The 23,311-nt window shown below is 37.5% G+C and overlaps 1 protein-coding gene across 1 annotated transcript in view; it reads left to right on the top strand.

The window, feature by feature from the left end:
- Positions 1-10,229: 10,229 nt before the first annotated feature.
- ZC3H6 (zinc finger CCCH-type containing 6) overlaps positions 10,230-23,311 on the top strand; it is a 47,817-nt gene continuing 34,735 nt past the window's right edge. Inside the window, exon 1 of the mRNA XM_076000973.1 lies at positions 10,230-10,675. Coding sequence (XP_075857088.1) covers positions 10,644-10,675 — 32 coding nt within the window. The 5' untranslated portion in view covers positions 10,230-10,643. The remainder of the gene's footprint in view (positions 10,676-23,311) is intronic.

Genomic DNA, 23,311 nt, shown 5'->3' with positions numbered 1-23,311 from the left:
GAGGGAAAAAAACCAGTACATCCAGTTGGGAAGACTTCGAGGGGAGAGGAGGTGACTTTTAGCTAGTCTTAAGATAATTGCCATAGGAAGGGATGAAGGGTAGTAAATGGGCATCCCGAATGGAGAGAATTGTATGAAGGCAGGAAAATAGAGCACATGGTTGGAAAACAGTTTTGCTTAACATAATACCATATATAAAGGAATAGTAGAAAGTGCAGCTCAAACTTAAGGTTGGGCCAATGACAGAGAACCTGACTTGCTCCCTAAGTGAAGGAACTGTTTGATTCCTGGCATGAATCAGGGTCCACTCCACAGACAAGTGAAGGGAATTCTTTGAAGCTAGACATCTTCCTGAGGGAAATTCTAAATTCTATTGTTTATAATATAGGCAATCACCTTCTATTTTACATGAATCATTACTAAATATTGAGAGAAAAATTGAATTGAGATTAAAAACTGTAAGAACCCACTTGTAGAGGGGTACTAGAATACCAATTATTACCATACACACTTTTTTTTACATAAAATGTCCAGCATACAGCAAAAGATAGCCAGACACAAAAGGAAATTCGATTGATAGGTTAAAAATAGCAAAAACATCAAACAAGAAAAACTGACCTGTGAAGGCATCAGATGAAGTTCCGATAAATTCGACATCATGGCTGCACCTTGAAAACAATATGCTAAGTGAAATAAGCCAGACTCAAAGGACAAATATTGTATGTTTCCACTTAAATAAAATATCTAAAATAGGCAATTTTATAGAGACAGATAGTAGATTAGAGGTTATAAGGGACGCAGGGATGGGGAAATGGGGAGTCATTGCTTAATGCCTACAGAATTTCTTTTTGGGGTGATGGAAAAGTTTGGAAACGGACAATGGTGACAGTTGTACAACAGTATGAATGTAACTATTACCATTGAATTGTACGCTGAAAAATGGTAGAAATGGCAAATTTATGTCATATATATTTTACCAAAATAAGAAAAAAAGAAAGCAGCTGCCATGTTAAGATGGTTTCAGTTACCATACTAACTAGATGCAATACCTTGTAGGTATATGCTATAAATCAGTGGTCAGCAGTATATGGTGCTTTTCTCTCATAGCCAGGATTCAAGCGGTCTGGGAACCAAGGGGATAGAAACAGGAGTAGATTACTCTCTACATTATCCCTACTGCGGCCCTAGAAAAATTTCTGCTTCCTGTCTGCACTACTCTGGCCTCTACTGATTTAGAGCAGGGTTTTTCAACCTTAACATTGTTCTCATTTTGGCCTTGATAATTCTCTGCTAGAGGGTGAGTCTTGTGCATTATAGGATGTTTAGCAGCATCCATGGCCTCTACCACTAGATGTCAGTAGCACCTGCTTGCCAGTTGTGGCAACTAAAAATACCTCCAGACATTGCCAAAGTCCTCTGGGGGCAAAATCGCCCCCAATTGAGAACCACTGGTCTAGAGTTATCAATTCCAAAAGTAGGAATAGTTTCATCAAGGGACATAACAATGGCTCCTTTAGGCTTGAAGTTGAGACTATCATTTGGCCACTTAGGGCTTCTCAGGCCAGTGAATTAACAGGTAAAGAAGGGATTTATTGTATTGGCAGGGGTGATTAATCCTATCAAGTTATCCTAACTACACAATGAGGTTAAGGAAGAATATGTCTAGAATGCAGCCGTGGGGAAGCAGGGCGAAGTAATCCTATATACTATGAAAAAAGCCAATAAAGAACACTACCACCATAGGCAGCACAAGTGGCCCAAACCCTTTAGGGATGAAGGTTTGGGTTATTAACCAAGCAAGGAGCCAAAGCCAGCTGAGCCAAAGCCAGCCAAAGAGAACATGGCAAAGGAGAGAGGCAGAAGATAATTACATAGAAACCCACTACAACCACATGACCAGTAGCAAAAATGCTTGTAATAGTTATTAATATTTCATCCTTAATTTGATATAAATGTGTACATATGTGTATAGAGGATATATATACATATATATATATATATATATATACCTCTCCCTCTAACATTTAACACAAGACAGTAGCTAACTTTTATTTCATTATTTAAGTTATAGGATGTTAAAGGAGGCATGTGATTGAGCTAAAAGAAGGATTAGAAGAATGAATATCACCCAAAGGTGGAAAAAGGACTTTTTATTTGTGGGGGTGGGGGGAATGAGTTAGCATGCTTTTTGGTTGAATGTGGGATAGTTGCATTACGTTAACAGAGGCATGACTCTGTTATTGCCTTTATCTGGAAGCTAAGTTTGAGTTAAAGAGGTATTTATAGGTGCCTAGTTAAAAGGTACATACTTGGTGATTTTGTAATGTCATTTTAGCTAGCTGAACTGTATTTTCAAGGATTCCTCTTTTGCATGCTTCTAGTCAGGTAGGGTAGCCCATAAGAGAGATTTTGCAAAAATTTGAAAGGTGGAAGTGAAACAGCAGCCACATTGTTTTTTACATTCAGGAGGTCAATTAAGGGGCAGCAGATGCTGTTGCAACTAATGCATATTGCCATTTGTCTGATGATTCACCTTATTGATACGAAACAACAGCCAGACTTGCAGCTGATGTACCTCAGCCCAGAACCTCCTTCAGATTCTCTAAATTCTGGGCCGAGTATGTGTTTATCTCCATGATAAATGGCACAAGATTATCCTGTACAACACCTACATCATAAAAGTTGAACAGGGTCAGAAACTAATATAGGTTCTGGTTTATCATCAGGGATTCCAGTTTGTCCTCACTCTCCTCCCACTTTATAGCAACTTCCTTCCTGAATACCTACTTTGTAGCTCTTAAGCTCTAGCATCAGATAAACCTTTGCAAACTGTTTTAAATAGCTCCCACAATTGCATAAGGTCAAATCCCTTTAAATCTATCTATCTATCTATCTATCTATCTATCTATCTATCTATCTAACTATCTTCTAGTGATTCTGCTTCGCCAATAAGATTCTGAGTAATAAAATGGCTTTAATGGAAGACCAGACAGGGCAGAAAATTAGTGAACTGGAACACAAATCAGAAGAAATTATCCAGAGTACATCATAGAGAGACTGCTGCCCCAAATTAAGGAAGCTACAAAAGAGATTAGAAACACAAATAATATATTAAAACATATAACATAATTAATAATAATAAGAGAAGAAAAAGAGAATGAAGAAGAGGAAATATTTGAAAAGAAAAGGCTAGGACTTTTCCAAAACTGATAAATCATACCAATTCACAGATCAGGACATTTAAAAAAATACCAAGAAGAATAATGAAAATAAATACACACCAAGACACATCATACTGAAACTGCAAAAAAGCAGAGAAAACTTTTAAAACAGCCACAGAAAAAATTTAAAAGATTACTTTCAAAATAGTGACAATTAGACTGCCAGCTGCCTTCACAACAGCAGTAATGGAGTGCAGAAGACAAAGAAATATCATCAATAAATTAAAAGAAAATAAAACTTTCAAGCTAGAATTCTATATCTTGAAACAATATTATTAAAAAATGGAGGTGAGCTATAAAACATTTTTAGGAAAACAAAAAGAGGTCACTATAAGTAAATTATTTAGGAGATTCATTCTTTAGAATGAATTCAGAAATTAGAAAGAATGGATCTGATAGCAGAAAACCTGAGATGAAAGGTTTGAGTTGCAAGAAATAATGGAGAATAAAGAAAGTGGTAATTCTAAATGAATATTTATTAAATAAAACAATATTACTAATATATTTTGGGTTTTAAAAATATATAGTGGGATTTCTGGTTCTGAGTAAGCTAGAATAAGCACCTTATAATCCCCTGAATATAGATATACATAGATAGAATGCATAGAACAATTATTTTAAGATTCTGAAAAATAATTAAAGCAGGTGTATTGGTGATTAAGACCAGAATTCAAAGTATCACTGAACTGGTGGTAAGTTTGCTATTTTCTTTTTCCTCTGGTCCTCCTGCCACTTGGCCCCAGATACAGGCACAACTGCAAATGTGTGCAGAAGCGGGGATAACTAAAGCTCCAGTTTTCTGGTTGGACAACAACAACAGCAATAACAAAGAAATAAAAATAAAGCTCCAGGGAACTGGAAAATTTCTAGGATACCATACTGAGAAAGGAGCTTGAAAAAGTGACTGCATACATTTCTGAACTCCTGGGCTTATCACTGAGTTGTATAGGCATGGATCTGATCCTCATCAGTATACCAAAGATTTTTGAGAGCTGAATAGATATAACTCATCCAAGTCTTAGACTGGCCACTGAGTAATGCATATCCAAAACAGATTCAAAGAGCATTTTCAATTGAACAGGCACTGAAGCCACAGTACAGAGAAGTAGGTTAGAAATTCAAGCCTGAACCTCACCAGGTCAATTACCTGCCCCCACTAAAAAAAATTCTGCATAGGATTTAAAAAAGATTCAGAGTCTTATAATATAATATAATATAATATAATATAATATAATATAATATTCAGAATGTCTAGGATACAATTCAAACTTCTTTGAAATACAAAGAACCATGAAAATCTCAAATTGAATGGAAATATAATCAATGGATGCCAAAGCTATGATGACTTGTATGTTGGAATAATCTGACAGACTTTGAAACAGCTATTTTTAAAATGCTATACTAAATGCTCTTGAAACAAATGGAAAAAATAGAAAGAGAAGACATAGAAAAGAACCAAATGGAGTTTTCAAAACTGAAAGATACAAAAACTGAAATTAAAAACTCATGAATATTCAAAGACACAATAAATTAAAATGGAATGCCCCTAAAATGGAAATTCAGAAAAGGAGAACTAGAAGAACAAAAGAAAATGAAGATAAAAATTTAAAAGGTAGATTTCAAATCAAACACATTAATAGTTACATTGAATATAAACAGGCTAAACTTATCAAATATTAATAAAACAAAGAGATTGTCAGGATGAATAAATATGATCCATCTATTTGCTCTCCACAAGAAACTAACTTTAAATATAATGATATAGGTAGGTTAAAAGTAAAAGACTAGCTAGTGCTATGGCTCATGCCTATAATCCCAGTAACTGGAGAGGCTGAGGCAGGAAGACTGCTTGAGGGCAGGGGTTGGAGACCAGACTGGACAACATAGCAAGACCCCATCTCTAAAAATAATGAAAAAAAATTAGCCAATCATGGTATCACACACCTGTAGTCCCAGCTACTTGGGATGCTGAGATAGAAGGATCCCTTGAGCCCAGGAGTTCAAGGCTACAGTGAGCTATGATTGCACCACTGCACTCCACACACCAGCTTAGGTGACAGAGCAAGACCCCATTTCTTAAAAAAAGAAAGAAAGAAGAAAGTTAGGAAAAGATACACTATACAAAACTAAACCAAATAAAACTGGAGTGATTATATTAATATCAAACAAAGTGGACTTCAGAGATAAAAATGGATGTCACATAATTATAAAAGGTAAATTCACCACAAAGTCATAATAATCCTAAACATACATGCACAAAATATACGAAGCACATGGAACATTCACCAACGTAAACTATGTACTGGGTTATAAAGTAAACCTTAACAAATGTTACAGAGTTGAAATACTATAAAATATGTTCTCTGACCATAATGGAACTAAACAAGAAATCAATAATAGATAACTGAAAAATCTCAAAATACTTGGAAATTAAATAGTATAACCTTTAAAAAATCTATGGGTCAAGAGGGACTCACAAAGTAAATTAGAAAATATTTTGAACTGAATGAAAATTAAAATGTGACATAAAATTTGTGGAATACTGCTAAAGCAGGTACATGAGAACTTCGAGCTCTAAACACATATCAGAAAAGAAGAAAGATCTCAAATCAGTAACTTCTGCTTCCACCTTAAGATACTAGAAAAAACTAGAGAAGGAAGGATATATTAAAGGCTGGAAATCAGTGAAAGATAAGAGCAGAAAAACAATAGAGGAAATTAAACAAAAAGCTTATTCTTTGAAAAGTTAATGAAATTGAAATGAAATCTATAGCACAACTGAAAAGGAAAAGGAGAGAAGATATAAATTCAGCAATTAAAGAGGGGATTTCACTATAGATTCCACAGACAACAAAAAGGACTGTTAAGTCAATATTTTAAAAAACTCTACATACATAAATTTGACAGCGTAGATTAAATGGTCAAATTCCTCACATACCACAATCTATGAAAACTGATCTAAGGTAAAATACATAATCTTAACAGAACAATAAGTATTGAGGAAACTAAACTCATAACATAAAACCTTCCAAAATAAGAAATCTCAAGGACCAGATGGTTTTTCTGGGGAATTCTACCAAATGTTTAAAGAAGAAATACCAATTTTATATGATCTCCTACAAAAAATAGAAAAGGAAAGAATACTTCCTAAATTATTTTATGAGATCAGCATTAACCCAATTCCAAAAACAGACAAAGACAAAGAAAGAAAACAGCAGACCAATATAGAATATAGATTTCCAAATCTTCAATAAAAAATACCAAATATTTAGAAATTCATCTATAAAAGATAACACACACACACACACACACACACACACACGACACCTATAGGAAAAATTACAAAATTGTGTTGAGATATGAGCACTAAATAAATGGAGAGATATTACATATTTATAATATGAAAGACATTATGCAATTGTCAGTTCTTTCCAAATTGACCTCTAGATTTAATATAATGCTGATAAAAATCTCGAGATTTATTCATGGAACTTTATAACTCCAAGATTTGTATAAAATTCTAAGTAGCTATTTTTAAACCATATATTAAGAGTAAAGGGTTAAACATAGCCAGGATACCCATTGGATGTTTTCCATTCTGAGGTGACTAGGGGACAAGAACAAGAGACGGGACACCTCTAATATTTTCTTAAGATGGAGCCTGCCAACTGTATCTTAATCCTGTTTGCAGGCAACATTTTAAAAGTAACTTTTCAAAGACATAGCTAATGTCTGGACGCTTGTATTTTTGGTTTGTGTGTGTGCTTAACACTTTCCGGTGCTGTAAATATAGTGAGTGTTCATTTGTAACCTCAAAGTGCATTGTAGAGGGAATTTTTTTTTTTTTTTTTTGCAAATTCAATACAACTCTAAGCCCCCATTCTGGTCACAGCAGGCAGAAAATACAGTTATGACTAGGGCTCCCTCCCCCTGCCTAGGGCCCCATATACATTTAGGAAGTTGACAAGCTACCAGGAAGGGTGGAGGAAAGGCCCCAAATCTTCATCTAAGATAATCGCCTAGGAGATCCTTTTTGTCAAAGCCTGACCAGTCTCTGAATGTTCAGTGATCTGCTTCTCCTATGTCACACTGTTGCACTGTCATTTGTGCCAATATTGGAGCCTTGGTATGCCAGGGATTATTTTTACCTGTCTGGGGCAAAAGAAGGGCAATGAAATTTATTTTTCTTAAAGCTAAACATATCTAATTTAAAGGAATTGGCTTTTTAATTAAGTATATCCTTTCTTCTTTCTTGATATAAAATGTGTTTTATGAAATAACCATGATAAGGTTTTTTAAAACATCCTTATTTGGCAAAATAAAGCGTTGACACCTTTGTTATCAGTTAAAATTTTTGTGTGCATTGGGAGTGGGGATGGTTGTTAAAGAGAAACAAAACTGAACATTAGCTAAAGCGGTGAAAACCAATTTTATTCAGTAATTACTGACAGCAGGGAAAAGAGCTGAGCTTCAGTTTCAATTTGTGCAGTAGTAATCGGGCATTTTAAAGAAAGAATGAGGGAGTGGGAGAGAGCAGGGACTCACGAAAAAAAAATTACAAAGTGTTGGTCAGTATAAATGTGATTAGACCAGCTGTGTAGGCTAGATGGAAATTATCACCAAAGTTAGGAATCTGTCCCCATGGAGACTGGGAGAGAGGCCCTAACATTCCAGATGATTACATTTCAAAGGAATGGCTTTCAGGGTCCTTGAGAAAGACACTCTTGAATTATAGGGGATACATATGCATCTTAAATGGACAGAGGAAGGATTCATGAACTTTTTTAGTAAATGCTTTAAGACTGTGGTCTCCAACTCCCAGGCTGCAGACCAGTACCCGCCGAAGACCAGGCCGCATAGCTCTGCCCGTCACCTCCTCCTCCCCTCCGTGGAAAAATTGTCTTCCATCAAATTAGGAGTTGGGGGGCCCACAGCAGGAGGTGAGCAGCGGTGACCAAGCTAAGCTTCATCTGTATTTACATCTGCTCCCTATGGTTGGCATCGCTGCCTGACTTCCGCCTCTGCCTCTCCCCACCCCTTACTGCCCCCCCCTCCAAATTGTCTTCCGTAAAACCGGTCCCTGGTGCCAAAAAGGTTGGGGACTGCTGCTCTAATAAAGGGAGGCCAAGGGCCTCTGGTCAGGTGTTGGCTGGGACAAACAGTAAATTCTGGCAGCATTGAGCTTTCCAGGCAGGCATTTTAATTAGGGGTGGGCAGTGCTGGGGTCATCCTAGGGACACAGCCTGTGCTGCTACAAGCCTTGCTAGAGTTTGGTCATCTCTTAGTGCAGAGGTTTGGAGAGGATTGTTAGGGCACAAGAGTTCTGCAGTTCACGCTGTCATTGTTAGGTAAGATCTGTTAGGTTGAAAATGATCTACTGAGACAAAGACATGGTGAAAAATGTTGGGCTTAGTCTTTAACTTAAAAAAAAAAGCATTTTGTGTACCAGGTCTCCAACCACTTCTAGATTCTAAAAACTCATAGCATCAGAGGAGCTCCACTGTGCTCACCCAGACACACCTCCCTTTCTGTTACCTAAGGAAGACCAGGGCCTGATGCCATATTTTAGCATCAAACTTCCTAAATGGTGCATGCTAAGGGTTAGGGAAGGAGCCTTTTTTTCATCCAGAGAGAACTATGTTGTTCCACACTATAACAAACCAAAGACTTTAAAGATTTGAAGGAGATCCTGAGGCCTCAAGATACAGGGAAAACAGAAGTATAACGAAGAACAACTGTTTACCTCAAATGCCCTCAGATAACCTCAAAGAAATGGCTATCCAAATTAGCTACAGTAAGGCTAAATTAAGTAAAATAGTCGCAATAAAGACAAAGTCCTGAGATTCTAATGTAACTCCAAATGTTAACATAGCTCTTCCAGACAAAATTGATCTTTTTGAAAATTTCCTAGAACTGTATTGTATTAATGTCATATGGCAAAATGTGGAGAATGCCTGCAGTTTCTTTTTTCTTTTTTTTTTGCTGGTCAAGTGAAGTTTCTATCATCACACTGTTCTGTCGATGGCTGCAATCCTCTTTAAAAAAACAGTTATTTTCTTCTTTTCAATATATACATTCAAAACTTTAAATTTCAAATTTAATATACTGGTTGCAATTGCTTCTGAATGCATTCCATTTATGCATTAGCAAAACTCGTTATTAAGCAAAGACAAATGAAGTCAGATATTTGGGATTACTCTTTAAGTTCACCATTGTAATAAAAAGCAAGGCACTTTCCTTCAGAAGTAAGTAATGTACAGGCCAAAACAACTGACTTGTTATTTAAAAATTATTCCTAAAGGCCATGTTCACAAGTGTAAAGAAATGTAATGCCTAATTGTTATTTACAAAATACAGTTTTACATATATAATTACGAAATAATGTAACATTTATATAACTAGTATAATAGCTACATTTATTTTATCACCAAGTAATTGGGAAGATAAATTTAGTATTATCAAAAAAAGTTGCTCAGCAAGCTATATTACTTAAAACGCGATTCTGAGAACTAAACATTACAAGAACAGATACTCGCTACAACTGTGTCGGAGACAATACCTAACCCCGTTATTTCAAGAACTTTTTTTGTTGTTGTTAAAGACGACTCTATAGCCGCGAGTGATTACCCCGCCCCCGCTCATATCGGCTAATGGTTTTCGGGGCCGTTTTGTGCATTTAGAACTGCTCGTGTCTTGGGAAGCTGGCGTCTTGAGGGGAAACTACGGTCCATGCGAGACCCGGCCCAGCGGCTCCCGTGGACCCAGCAGGCCCCCTGGGCCGCCTCCCCCTCCTGAAACCACTCAAGGCACCACCCGGCCGCTTCTGCCGCCGCCCAGCCCCGCTACCAAGATGCCGCCTCCGCCGCTGCACAGGGATGCGTGAAAACCCGCCCCTGGCAGTGATTGACGGGCAGCCTCCTCCAATGGTCAACGAGCTCGGCCCCGGCGGGCTGGGCAAGGGCCGCGGCTCGCGGAGGAATCTCTCTTGCCCTTTAGTCCCGGGCAAGGTGTTGCGGCCGGCGCCATTTTCTCGAGCCGCCTGTCTCGGGTGCCGCCATGTTGGTGAGGAGAAATCACCGTTACGGCCACTGTCCAAATCCCCGCGTCGCTGCACGCCGCCCGCCCGCCCGCTCCCACGCCACAGCCACCGGCGGCGAATAGAGACTAGAGCGGCAGCGCCGGCAGCGCGGGGCCGTTGCCCAGTGTTTGCAGTTAGAGCCCCATCTCTCTGGCGTGGTTGTTAATAGACTGGAAAGTCTGTGTCTGTGTCGCTCACTAGTAACCGTGAGTTTTTACCACTTCGTCACCTGTCGGCGGCGGCCGGGAGCAGGTACCCGCAGGCGGCGCAGGGGTCCTCCCCGCGCCCCGCCGCCGCCGGCCTCGCAGACCTGCCCTCCAGCCCCGCCCCGTTCTTGACCAAACATGACAGACTCTGAACATGCAGGGCACGACAGGTCGGGAACCCTTCTTGTCTGTCTTTCTGTCGGATGAGAGGAGGGGTCTGGGGCGGCGGGAGCGGGCCGGGGCCGGGCGCCTCCTGCATGACTTAGACGTCTCTGTGTGGCTCCATCAGTTCCATGACGCGCACCCTTATGTAAACCTCTCAGCGTCGCGGCCGCGGGGGAGGTCGGCCCGGCCGCGCCCGCCTCCCCGAGCCGGGGTCGCTGCTCGCCGGCGCCGGCCCCGCCCCCGGCCGGGCACGTACGAGCCCCCCGCCCCCGGGCGGGCTCCGTCGGCGCCCGGCGGCTCTCGGCGTGCGGGCGCGGTGCTGCGGCCCGGCGCCTCCCCGTCCGGGGTCCGGTGTTCACCGCCTGGTAGGACCGGCCAGGAATTTTCAGTAACCGGTCTTTAAATGTTTGACTACTACCCGAGAACACCTCTAAAAATAAACATGTTTGGATTTTAGGGAATTTTTAAGTCACCCCCTCGCCCCCCAAAGGCCATGTGTTATATACAGTCCTACCCCTTGGAATTTGAAATGGCAAGTTTCAAGTTAAATGTTAACACAAAGTATCTAGGCTTTGCAAACCTCAGTGTAGCGCAGTGTTCTAAAGTAAAAGCTCCATGGATTATTCAGTCTAAGCCAGTTTTCTAGGTACTGTGTATCACTCGAACCTGTGAGTGAGAGTCCGATATTTTACTTTTGCTCTGTGCCTTAAGAGGCGCATTCTTGGTTCTAGTCAACAGTTTGGGGGCGTTTACTTTAGCATACTCAAGTTTGGTTAAGCCTGAAATTTTCATTCATATCTATCTTGGTCATTAAAAAGGGGTGTTTCATTCATTAAAATAAATGAAACAAAATTCGTTGTATCAGATTCTTATTCAGGATGTTCATTTGGAAATCTAGGACCTCACAGTTACTCCTTTGCGAATAGAAGTAATCAAAAGTATACATTGTACACTAGACTGTATACAAATTGCTCAAGTTTTATCTGTGGAGTAACGTGATCTCTCTTTGGGAAAGCATTCCAAGCATTTTTTTTTGACCCAGAAGCAAAAATCACAAACAGAGCTGAAATTTGAAATATCTAAATATCTGGCAATCTTGAGAGGGATAAAAGTGATATTTCAGCAACTTCTGTACTGTAATAAGAAAAGTAGATCCTCAGAAGGCAAGTTAAACATGGAGTACTTTTTAGAAAGTAAAATGTACTCTTAAAAATTTTAGGTGTATATGCTTGCACTTGACCCATTTTTCATGGTTTTTATGTTAACTTTTTTATTAAAAAGAAAATTCTTGGAATGAGTTAAGTAATACTTTGAGAAGTTTCTCACTCTGAATATCTGTGGACAAGTCAACCATGGAGTTTTGCTAGTGTAGTGTAAAATTCTTCCTTTTATATGGAAGAAGGAAATCTCTGTTAATGCATAGAGTAACTTCAATATGTGGAATTTTGTATTCTATATAATGTAAAATCCATATCACCAAGTATCAAAATAATTTTGCTAGTAAGGAACTGTGATGCCAGACTTTAAAAAGAATTTGAAACTATAAAATACTGATCTAGAGGTTAAAAAGAAAACTTTAAAGAATTCTTTGTAATATTTTCGCAGTTTAATAGTAGGAGCTAATGATTAAGTAGTACTGATATTCAGTCTATTTTTATTTAAAATTCAGACTAAGAAACATTTTTGAATGATTTCTGAAACAAAAAGGTTAGCTCCACTTTAACTTATCTAATTGTTAATTGGCAGTATGGTTCAGAGGTGAAAAGAGATGGTTATCTTTTTCACACTTTTTTGTCAACCCAGATGAAAAACAAAACTACATCAAAAAACCAAATGGACTAGGAGTCAGGAGAAATGGTTCTAGCTCTGGTTTTGTCACCACTTAAAGGCTTTGTGAACTTGAGCAAGTCTAGTTTCTTACTTGATAAGAGACTTCTATGAGAAATTTTCAAGTTCTACAAGATCAATGGTTCTCAACATTCCCTGGGGACCTTTTTTTTTTTTTTTTTTTTTAAATATTGATGCTATGTCCATTGGCTTGGACCTCAGCTTGTGTTTTAAGAGTTCTAAAAGCTCCCCAGGTAAGTCTAATATGTGCCAAATTGAGAACCACTGTACTAAATCAGTGTTTTCCCAATTTTAGCTAATCATCAGAAGTTACTTTGAGGTAGAGTTTTGCCCTGCCCAGAGAAACTGAATCAGAATCTCCAGGGGAAGGCTGTGGCAATTGTATTTTTTCATAGGCTCCCTGGATGATTCTTAAGTAATTTGGGGGAAAATGGGCTAATCTGTGGGCTCCCCAATAATTCTGTTTTTCCATATTATAGCGATTTTATACTGTAATAAAAGTTTCTGTGAATTGAGTGGAGAAAGGTATATGAAACTTGGTATATGGAGCTAGGCATTGTCTCAGGGATATTCTTTTTCTGACATTTTTTAAAATTAAGGTATATTGTTTGTGCAGAAAAAAATGAAATATATGATTAATGTTTACAACTGCCTTGATTTTATACAAATTAAAATAGTATAATGTATGTGAGAATGAGATTATAAATAGAATTTACAGAACATAACATTTTTTCTCCTTTAAAAATTTTTTCTTGTATGTTTTATATGGTGAACATTTTGCACAAGATTTGTTTGCCAAATGAATAATTTTTAAAAAATATTCATTTGATATACTTTCCTTTAAATATTTTCATGCATGGAGTTAAAACATTATATTTTTATAAAGGGTTATTAATATAAAACCTGTAAATAAACTTGTGGCTATGTAGAATGTCATAGAAGACTTCTGCATAAGCTCAGAACCTAGTTTCTAAAGGTCTTTAGCAATAAATAATAGAGATGGAGAGAAAGGAGTTGGGGAAATCAAAGAGAAGTGTGATTCTTGTCTCTCATCCTTCAGTTCTCTCAGGCACAACTTTAGCCACCTAGCTTTATACTTCAGCTGGATGTTGACCTAGTTAAAACAATTCACAGCAACTCTTGAAAGCTAAATCCCATGAGTCCCTGCTTTGGACACATCTACAGTAGAGTAGGAAAAGATAAATATAACCCAAGTAATGTTATAGAATTTTCTAAAATATGGTAATGGTAGAAAGTATTAGAGGGACTGTACTGGGGGAAAAGATAATTTTAAGGTGAATAGTATAAGATCTTGTGACTCTCAAAGAGTCTTTAATTGATAGGAGGTATGGATAAACCTTTCCTTTGGAAGGAGGTTATTCTTTGCCCATTATAAACAACCTCCCTACCTTCTTTCCCTTCTCTTCCTGCTTTCCTTTCTGTAAAACAAGAACAACAAAATGCCTAACTAGTCAGAATTATAGTAGTTTATGGCCTTCCATATTGATTGAAATCTTGCCAAGAGAGTGCACTGGAAAATCTGAAGGGATGAAGGTGGAAAAGATGATTGTATTTTCCATATGCAACAGAGCTTTCATTTGATTTTTGTAATAATTCCATGTGGTATTAGGTTGATAATCAAGGTAGTATTATAAGGTTCAGTGAATTGTCTGAGATCCCACAAATACAGCCTAGATAAGAATCCAGGTATGCAATATTATTTTCACTCTTCATTAAGTCAGTGTGAGGAAGTAATGGAATAAGTCCTGGCCTTTAATTCTTGAGTAGTTTGTAAGTTATAATATGGTACATTTGATAAAACCCTTTATTTTGAATAAAACCTTGCTTCTGATCCTGGTCTTTCTTCTAACTTGGTTATTACTCTTCTCTTTTTCAGGATTTTTCTCATTTGTGAAATAAGGTAGTTGAACTGGATTACCTCCAAGTCCCTTCCTACTTTAAAAAGTCAGTTTTAATTAAAATTGCAGACACCTTTTCTCAGATCAGAGTACACTTTATGCTCTACACAATATCTAGTTGAAAATTAGTATGTTTAGTGGAGTAAATGTCTTTCCTGACTAGCCAGGATTTATTTTTGTTTCTAGAATTTAACTATTGTTGAAATCACCAAAGTATGTCTTTCTTTAACAAATGTAAAAACCTCAAATTTTATATCAGGTTCAGGTTTGATGCGGGAAAGCACTCAGAAAATGTCTTAGGAAGACATCCCCTGCGGGGGTTCCCCCCCCCTCCTATCATAAACAGATTATTTCATTTACTTTTAAATTTTCATTCAACATACTGACAGGGTTTCCTCTCTTCTAAGTATAGTGTTAAAAGCACTGGTGAAACAAATCTCAATACAACCTCATGAACTTACTTTCCAGGATCTTGTAATCTAGTCAGAGAAACAGAAGGATAAATACAAAGTTATAACACAAGTACTATAGTGGAGGTATGAACTGAGTGCAGTGGGGCTATAAATGAGGGCTTTCAGGAGGCATCATGGAATAGCTAGGTCTGCAGGATGAATAAGGCCTAGTAGAGGCAGAGATATATGAAAAGCATGGAGAAATGACATGTTAGGTTCATGGATGATGTAAGTGTTACTATGTGGTGAGGAATGTACAGCTATTTTGGGGAATGGGGAAAAGGTTTAAATAAATTTGGGGGCCAGACCCTAAAGGATGTGTGGATCCCATCAGAATTTTTTAAAAGAATGATCAGATGCATTTTTTTAGTCTGCCCAGGGGCTAGGAAGAAGTGGACAAAAGAGGGGGAGAGCTGTAGGAGGAGAAGTTAGGAGGCTTTGCAGTCATTTTGTTAAACATTAACCACGTAATATTTAATATATTAATACATTGTTCTAGGCACAAGAAATATAGTAATAAAGAAAAAAAATCCTTGCCATAATGGAGCTTGCATTTTCCTGGGAGCCACTGGGGGATTTGAACAAAGGAGGGACAGGATCTTACCATGATAAAAGAGAGTAGTAAAAGAAAACTGCTGTAGTAATCTAGGTGACAGGTGATGATGGTTTAGGCTGGGGTGGGTGTGGAAATTGTAGCATTTTGGACATGGTTTAGTGGTAGAACCTATAGGATTTGCTGGTGGATGGATGTGGACTATGCAAGAAAAGAATGAGCCAAGTCTACTTATAAAAGTCTAGAAATTGGATGATGAGGATCTGATTAAAGGCATTGACAATGAGGAAGCAGACAGGCAAAATGCATGAGCTATTTCTTAGCATTGATAGAATTAGATATAAATATCTGGGAGTTTTCAGCTGAGATATTAGTTGAATGAGATCAGGCAGATGTGTGTGTCAGAGCTTAATGGAAAAGAGGGCAGAAGTTTTTGGAAGCTAAAGAAGGAGAAAGGAAAGGAGAGTCACTGAGCAGTAAAGGAAAATAAGGGCTAAAAATAGGTGACAGATTGGGCACAGTGGCTCCTGCCTGTAATCCCACCTACTTGCAGAGGGAGGATCTCATGAGCCCAGCAGTTCGAGGCTACAGTGAGCTGCCATTTCACTCCAGCCTGGATGACAGAGTGAGACTTTGCCTCTTTAAAAAAAAAAAAAAAAGGCATTTTAATATTTGAATGAAAAGGTGCTACAGGGTTTGCAAATTGGTGGCCTTCAGGCTTAAAAACTGCCTATACTGTTGTTTTTGCCTGACAGGATATTTTAAAATATTTGTGCTTAAAAACTTTTAAGGCTTTACTATGTTCTCCACTGTCCACAGTCTTATCACTCTTAATGTCTTTACAAACTCATCAGTCAAGGTGTGCTTCACTTTTAGAAGACCTGTCTGACTACTGTAGACACTTGAGTTTATGACCCTTGGTTATATATTAAGTTTTCACCTGGCTAGACTGGCTACCAAAAAAACCAAAATGTTACTAAACTGCTGATGTCATGCACCAACCAAGATGGCAGTCATTAAATGATTTGAACAAGAACAATTTCAGCAAACTGTTACTGCTCTTGGCAAAGAGCAAGCTTTCTCTATTATGAGTTTATATTTGTTTTCTTTTGCTTTGTTTTTAATGTGAGTTCTAGCTTAACATTAATACTTCAAATAACTGTTTTAATACTTAAACTTTCATAAATTATATGCACATTCTTATGTGTCAAATAAATAACCAAAGCAAATCTCAGGTAGTTTTCAAAGAGAGTCCTAAGTTAATTATCATTAAAAGTATAACATAGGGCCGGGCACGGTGGCTCACGCCTGTAATCCTAGCACTCTGGGAGGCCGAGGCGGGCGTATTGCTTGAGGTCAGGAGTTCGAAACCAGCCTGAGCAAGAGCGAGACCCCCGTCTCTACTATAAATAGAAAGAAATTAATTGGCCAACTAATATATATAGAAAAAATTAGCCGGGCATGGTGGCACATGCCTGTAGTCCCAGCTACTTGGGAGGCTGAGGCAGCAGGATTGCTTGAGCTCAAGAGTGTGAGGTTGCTGTGAGCTAGGCTGATGCCACGGCACTCTAGCCTGGGCAACAAAGCGAGACTCTGTCTCAAAAAAAAAAAAAAAGTATAACATAGGGGAAAGGGCATTTATTGAAACCTTAAAATCTGTTTCCCCATAGTATGCCGAAAAAAAAAAAAGTATAACATAAAACTACATAAAATCAATCACAGTCTATTCATAAAGTTGATACAAACATGAAGCGCCTAGATTTGGAATCCTCATGATACTCAGTATATTAAATATATCACCGTTTGTAATTTCCATACTTCATTTGATACATATAGACAGATTAAAATCTTCATTTTGTAGTTTAGGAAACAGACTCAAAGGGTAGATAACTTGTCCAAGGTGACTAAGCAGCTGAGTGAGAGCCATGACCAATCTATGGCATTCAGTTTCAGTAGTCTGGTATCAGATGCTAGATATTGGACACTTAGAAAGGTATTTTTTTTTATATTACTGAATCACAGATAATTTTATCTTAGTTTGTTATAAATTCATCTTATATGACACCTTTTTCTAAGTCTTAAAATAGTAAAAATTGAATTTATAAAAAATATTGACTTATATTTTAAGAGTATATGAAATCAATTAAATCTAGCTAATTTAGATCTGCAAGTCTCTAGCTGTAGAAAACAGGACTTCTTTGTTGTGTACAGGTGTCAGCCTTGTGAGGGAATTCATGTGAACTGCATAGAGATCAGAGGAACCAACACCTCTTTTGCTTGGATTTTTCTTGATTGCTAACAGTTGACAATAAAATGTTGCTAGATTTCTGATGCGTGTGTATGGGCTTACATTCTTTATAGCGTCTGCTTTTAGACCATAAAGGAAGTTTTGAGTTTATTTCTACATCCTTGGAATATATAAGATTCTGCTTAAAAATTATATTTTGAGTAAGCAAATGAAAATGGAAGCAAATAATTCATTGATTTAAGAAGTACCTACAAATACAGGATTTGGGGGGTTTTTTTAATGTCAAATGGCCAAGTGTGAAAAATCAATGTTTGTCTAAAGCTGAGGCTGAAATCAATATCATATAAGAGTAAATGTCTGACCTATGTGAAGAAATATGAAATGTTATCCCTGAGGCTGTTATAATTTATTGTGAGAAATTTTAGTAGTCTTCATTTTAAGAGTAGGACATTATAGTGCTTTAGTGATAATTTCTCAGTGTTGCCTATTGCTGGATTATTCCTGTAATTGTTAAAATGCATAGTACAAATGCTAAATAGAGGGTCACTTTCAGCTGAGGTTAGTGAAATACAAGATGGCTGGAGGAACTTTTTTGCTGTAGCATCTTCATATGTGTGTGTGTGTGTGTATATATATATGTACACAGGTATATATAATATCTGGAGCAAAAATGATTTTGTTGTGCATAACTTTGGAAATTTTTCTACTTATGACATTTTGGAGTGACACAGTTAACATTCTGCTTTTAATTCATCTACAAAAAATGTGAAGAATACCCAAATAAGATTTTTTTTCTTAAAAGATTTTCTTAAAAGACTAAAATAACTAAAACTTAAATATAGTCTTTAGAAATGATTTTTTTCATGTTATGAAAACTAGTATGCCAAACAATTGAACAAAGTTAGAATATATATGGTCTCTATTATTCTGCTTTCTATTTTTATTAAAATTTTTATAATTATTTATCAGCTGGAAAAGGATACAATATTCTTCCGTCATTAGTTAACTCTGTCAGTATTATTGTAGTATGTTTTATTTGACTCTTTAAAATTGTTGATTCCTTTTGTACATAAAATAGCTTTCATTATGATTAATTGGAACATTTTTCTCTTGCATTATGTACATTTATACTTCATCTAATTGATAAAATTTTAATATGTAAAGTGTACAAAGAGATTTTCATTCCAAGCTATACCTAGAACACCTTAACTTGGAAAATGAATATTGAGATACTAAAAGGAAATATAAATGGCATGGCTTTTTAATATTTGAAAAAATATTTTTACATTTTTATTACATTGATTAGATGTAATGGTAACTTGATGATCATGCAGTCTATGATCATGCAGTCTCTGATCATGTGACATTTAAGGATACCAGAAATGACTTGAAGCAGGCCAAGGCAGAATTGGAGAAGCACAGTTTAGCTGAATGCTTAAGCCAAAATCTAATTTGGAGAGGCTCTTCTGAAAAATCTACTTGTACCACACCCCCAAATCCTGGAGCCACATTAGTTTATAATAATAGCTAATCTGGTATCAGATGCTGGATTGGGACTTTCAACACAGACCAAGTGCTCTTTTGGAATAATACTAGGTATTAGACAATTTCACTCTGGTTCATTGTAGAGTTCTAGAGATTTGCTTGTTATATGACAATATCATGGACAGAATCAACTTTTTCAACTTTTGTTTTGATGTCATGACACCTAAAAGATTATTTTCTGACATTCATATTCTAAGGGAATTTTATTTGCTAAAATTTGTTTCTGTGAAATTTCTAGCTTCTCTAGCCTGTACTAGAGAGCCTACATCAAGAGGATAAATTGAAAGGTAATGAAAGTAAATTGGTTCCAGCTTAATTAGATATCCAAAGAGTAAATTAAATATAAAAAAGAACACTTTTTAAAATGTAGTCTCAAAAAAAAAAAGAAAGAAAACTATGGCAAGCTAATTCACAGTTTTGGTTTATTCACATAATAGTCTGTCTCAGCTTACAACATAAAGGATATTTGAGGAAAAGTGTGGTTTTTCGTTATGATGTCAAAGTACAAACTTAAGGATATATTTAAAAATTCTTAATTTCCCAGAGTAATGTACAGCAGTACTTCTTCCATCTGGCATTGGATGGGGCAGGGAATTAAACATTAATAGATATTTTATTATCAGAAATCAATTTTGTTGGAAACATTTTTGAAAGAACTATTTGTACATAAAATACATAGCTTGCCTTCCAGTTTTACTAAACGGTTACTGACTTGCCCTTTTCTTAATTACTTTGTATCATCATAAACATCTATTCCCACTGTAATAATCACTATGAGCACTAGACGTACTCCATCTTATATATTATTGGTGCCTTGGGGAGTCTTTGGGAATATGGGAGGCTTTTAAACAGACCGCTGCTAAGTGTTGCATAAGAATAGGGTAAGGTAGAAGAAATACTTTTAGCAAATTTTAGGAACAGACTCCAAACTTGGTCTACCCCAGCTTACTTTCTGCTTTTACTTGTTCCTGATGGTTTTTCATTGTTATTCTCTGAAGGAAAAAAAGAGAAATTTTCCCTTAGAATCCCAGTTCCTTGGATTTATAACCATTCCCAGTTTGTTTTGTGAAAGAACTTGTAGTCTAGCATACTATTCTATTTGAATATGTATATTTTGGGTAAATTACAAGGGGCAAGGAAACTTTAGTTGAGTTTAGTGATAACTTTATTTTATGTAATCCTTAGACAACACTGAGGTGGTAAAGGTAATTGATTATTCCCATTTTGTAGATAAGAATACTAAGTATTGGAGGAGTAGGATAATTTGTTCATGTTCATATAGGTAGTATATGATTAGGAAGCAGAATTTGAACACAGATCTTTCTGGTTCTAGAGATTTTTGTTCTTCTACCCTACTATGGTGTGTCTTTTTAAGTAATCTATTTTAACATGTCACAAATTTAAAGCATTAAATAGTTGTTTTAAGAACCCTTTTATTGCTGGTTATTCTGATTTAACACTCCTATTTTAATTTCCAGCTTCAGGTCACCTCACTTTGCCAGAACCCTGGGTCTTCATTAAATAAGAGGTCGTTTTTTGTTTTGTTTTATCTTCAGTTTGGGTCCTCTTTAACTCTAGGTAGAAATTACTGTTCTGGCAGCCACTTACCTCACTATAACATATTTCACTCTCTCTTCTGCATATTGGTGCTCAGCCCTTTTTTGTTATAACTGAACTACAGACCTTAGTAACAAAATTGCAGTTTTCATTTCTTTCAACATTCCTCTCTTTTGTTTCCCTCTTTGACTTTAATGTGGAGGCTTTTATCTAATGGGTTGAATCACTCTTTTTTTTTTCCTTTTTTCTTATTATTTTTATAGAATTAGGGGGCACAGCTGCAGTTTTGTCATATGGATACATTGTGTAGTGGTGAAGTCCTGGCTTTCTGTGTAACCATCAGCTGATTAGTATATATAGTACCCATTAGGTAATTTTGCATTCCACACTCCTCTCCCATCCTTCTGCCCTTCCAAGTCCCCAGTGTCTATTGAACCACCCTTATCAACTTGTCTAGAACCCTGAAATAAAATAGGGCAAGAGGACAACCTATTTCCTAGCTTTTTTTTAGAGACAGGGTCTCCCTTTGTCACCCAAGCTGGAGGGCAGTGGTGGGATCATATCTCACTTCAGCCCTGACCTACTGGTCTCAGGTGACTCCTGTCTCAGCCTTCCAAGTACCTGGGATTATAGGTGCATGCCACCAGACCCAGCTAATTTTTTTAGTTTTTTTAGAGATGAGGTCTTGCTGTGTTGCCCAGGCTGGTCTTAAACTCTGGACCTCAAGTGATCCTCCCACCTCAGCCTCCCAAAGTGCTAGGATTATAGGCATGAACCACTGTACCTGGCTTGCTTCTATTTTTTTTTAATCTGTACAATAAAACATTTGGACTAATGTTCTTTTTGTTTGTTTGTTTTGAGACAGAGTCTCGCTTTGTTGCCCAGGCTAGAGTGAGTGCCGTGGTGTCAGCCTAGCTCACAGCAACCTCAAACTCCTGGGCTCAAGCAATCCTGCTGCCTCAGCCTCCCAAGTAGCTGGGACTACAGGCATGCGCCACCATGCCCTGCTAATTTTTCTCTATATGTCTTAGTTGACCAATTAATTTCTTTCTATTTATAGTAGAGACGGAGTCTTGCTCTTGCTCACGCTGGTTTCAAACTCCTGACCTCAAGCAGTCCACCTGCCTTGGCCTCCGAGAGTGCTAGGATTACAGGCGTGAGCCACCACGCTCGGCCTGGACTAATGTTCTTTGTGTAAAAAGGTCTGAGGTGGGATATGAGTGTCTATTAGGCTCTGGGTCATATAGTCAGCACTTTTGTACACACATACTGGGAACTTGGCAGAGTTTTGTATTTTAACAAGCCCCCACCTCTTTTGGCCCTCCCTGTAGAAATGGAACAGAAGGCTACATATTCACTCCCGTATGCATTATGACCTTTGTAGGAGTTCTGACTGAAAGCCTTGGCATTTAGCTTGGCTGAGTATCAGAGTCCCCTTATTTTCCTTGTGTTGTCAAATAAATTTTTGTACCATTAATGAAATAACAGCTCTGCGGTAGCTATATGACTCTGAAGGCCAGGTATTGGAAGACTGTGAGACAAGTGAAAATAATCATGACTATTAAGAGACTGGAAGTCACTTTCTATTGATGACCAAAGATTTTTTTACTTTAACCAGGATATCATATTTCAAGAGTCCTTCTGAGTCCACTTTTGGTTAGCCAAGTTGTCCTTTCAGTTTGACTATAGATTGGTCAACTTTCCCTATGATATTAGTCCACTCGCAGCAGGAAATTTTAGCAATATTTTATATTTTATTCTTGGCTTGCCAACATGAAATCTAGAGCTGTGCAGTTATCCATAAGGTCTTGGATGAGTGATTTTAGATGAGTTTATTGTACTTTTAGGGCTTCACAGTTCTATTAATCTTTTCAGTCAATGTTATGAACAAAGTTTTGGTAGCTTTTTCAAGTTGCCCTCACACATTACCAGAGAAACATGGTCTCCTGAAAGATAGGGAAGGAAGTATTGAAAACCAGCTAATTATTACATTGTTACATGGATTTATTATGTAAATTAGGTTATATAGAGTTATGTATGCAAATTAGGTTCTGATGAGGCAAATATGAGTTAAATATGTTATTGATTCAGGAAATGAAGATTAGGAGGGCCGCATACAATTTCATAAACAAAAGAGGAGATACTCGTAAGAAAAGTGAGTAAGAAAAGACTTCTCAGTTATCTCTGGGGTAGAGATGCCTTACATGGAGTTAAACAAAATTTGTGGCCGGGCGCGGTGGCTCACGCCTGTAATCCTAGCTCTTGGGAGGCCGAGGCGGGCGGATTGCTCAAGGTCAGGAGTTCAAAACCAGCCTGAGCAAGAGCAAGACCCCGTCTCTACTATAAATAGAAAGAAATTAATTGGCCAACTGATACATATATAAAAAATTAGCCGGGCATGGTGGCTCATGCCTGTAGTCCCAGCTACTCGGGAGGCTGAGGCAGAAGGATCGCTTGAGCCCAGGAGTTTGAGGTTGCTGTGAGCTAGGCTGACGCCACGGCACTCACTCTAGCCTGGA

This window comes from Microcebus murinus, chromosome 3, assembly GCF_040939455.1.
Source record: "Microcebus murinus isolate Inina chromosome 3, M.murinus_Inina_mat1.0, whole genome shotgun sequence".
NCBI lineage: Eukaryota > Metazoa > Chordata > Mammalia > Primates > Cheirogaleidae > Microcebus > Microcebus murinus.
This window is presented reverse-complemented; position numbering and strand designations above follow the sequence as displayed.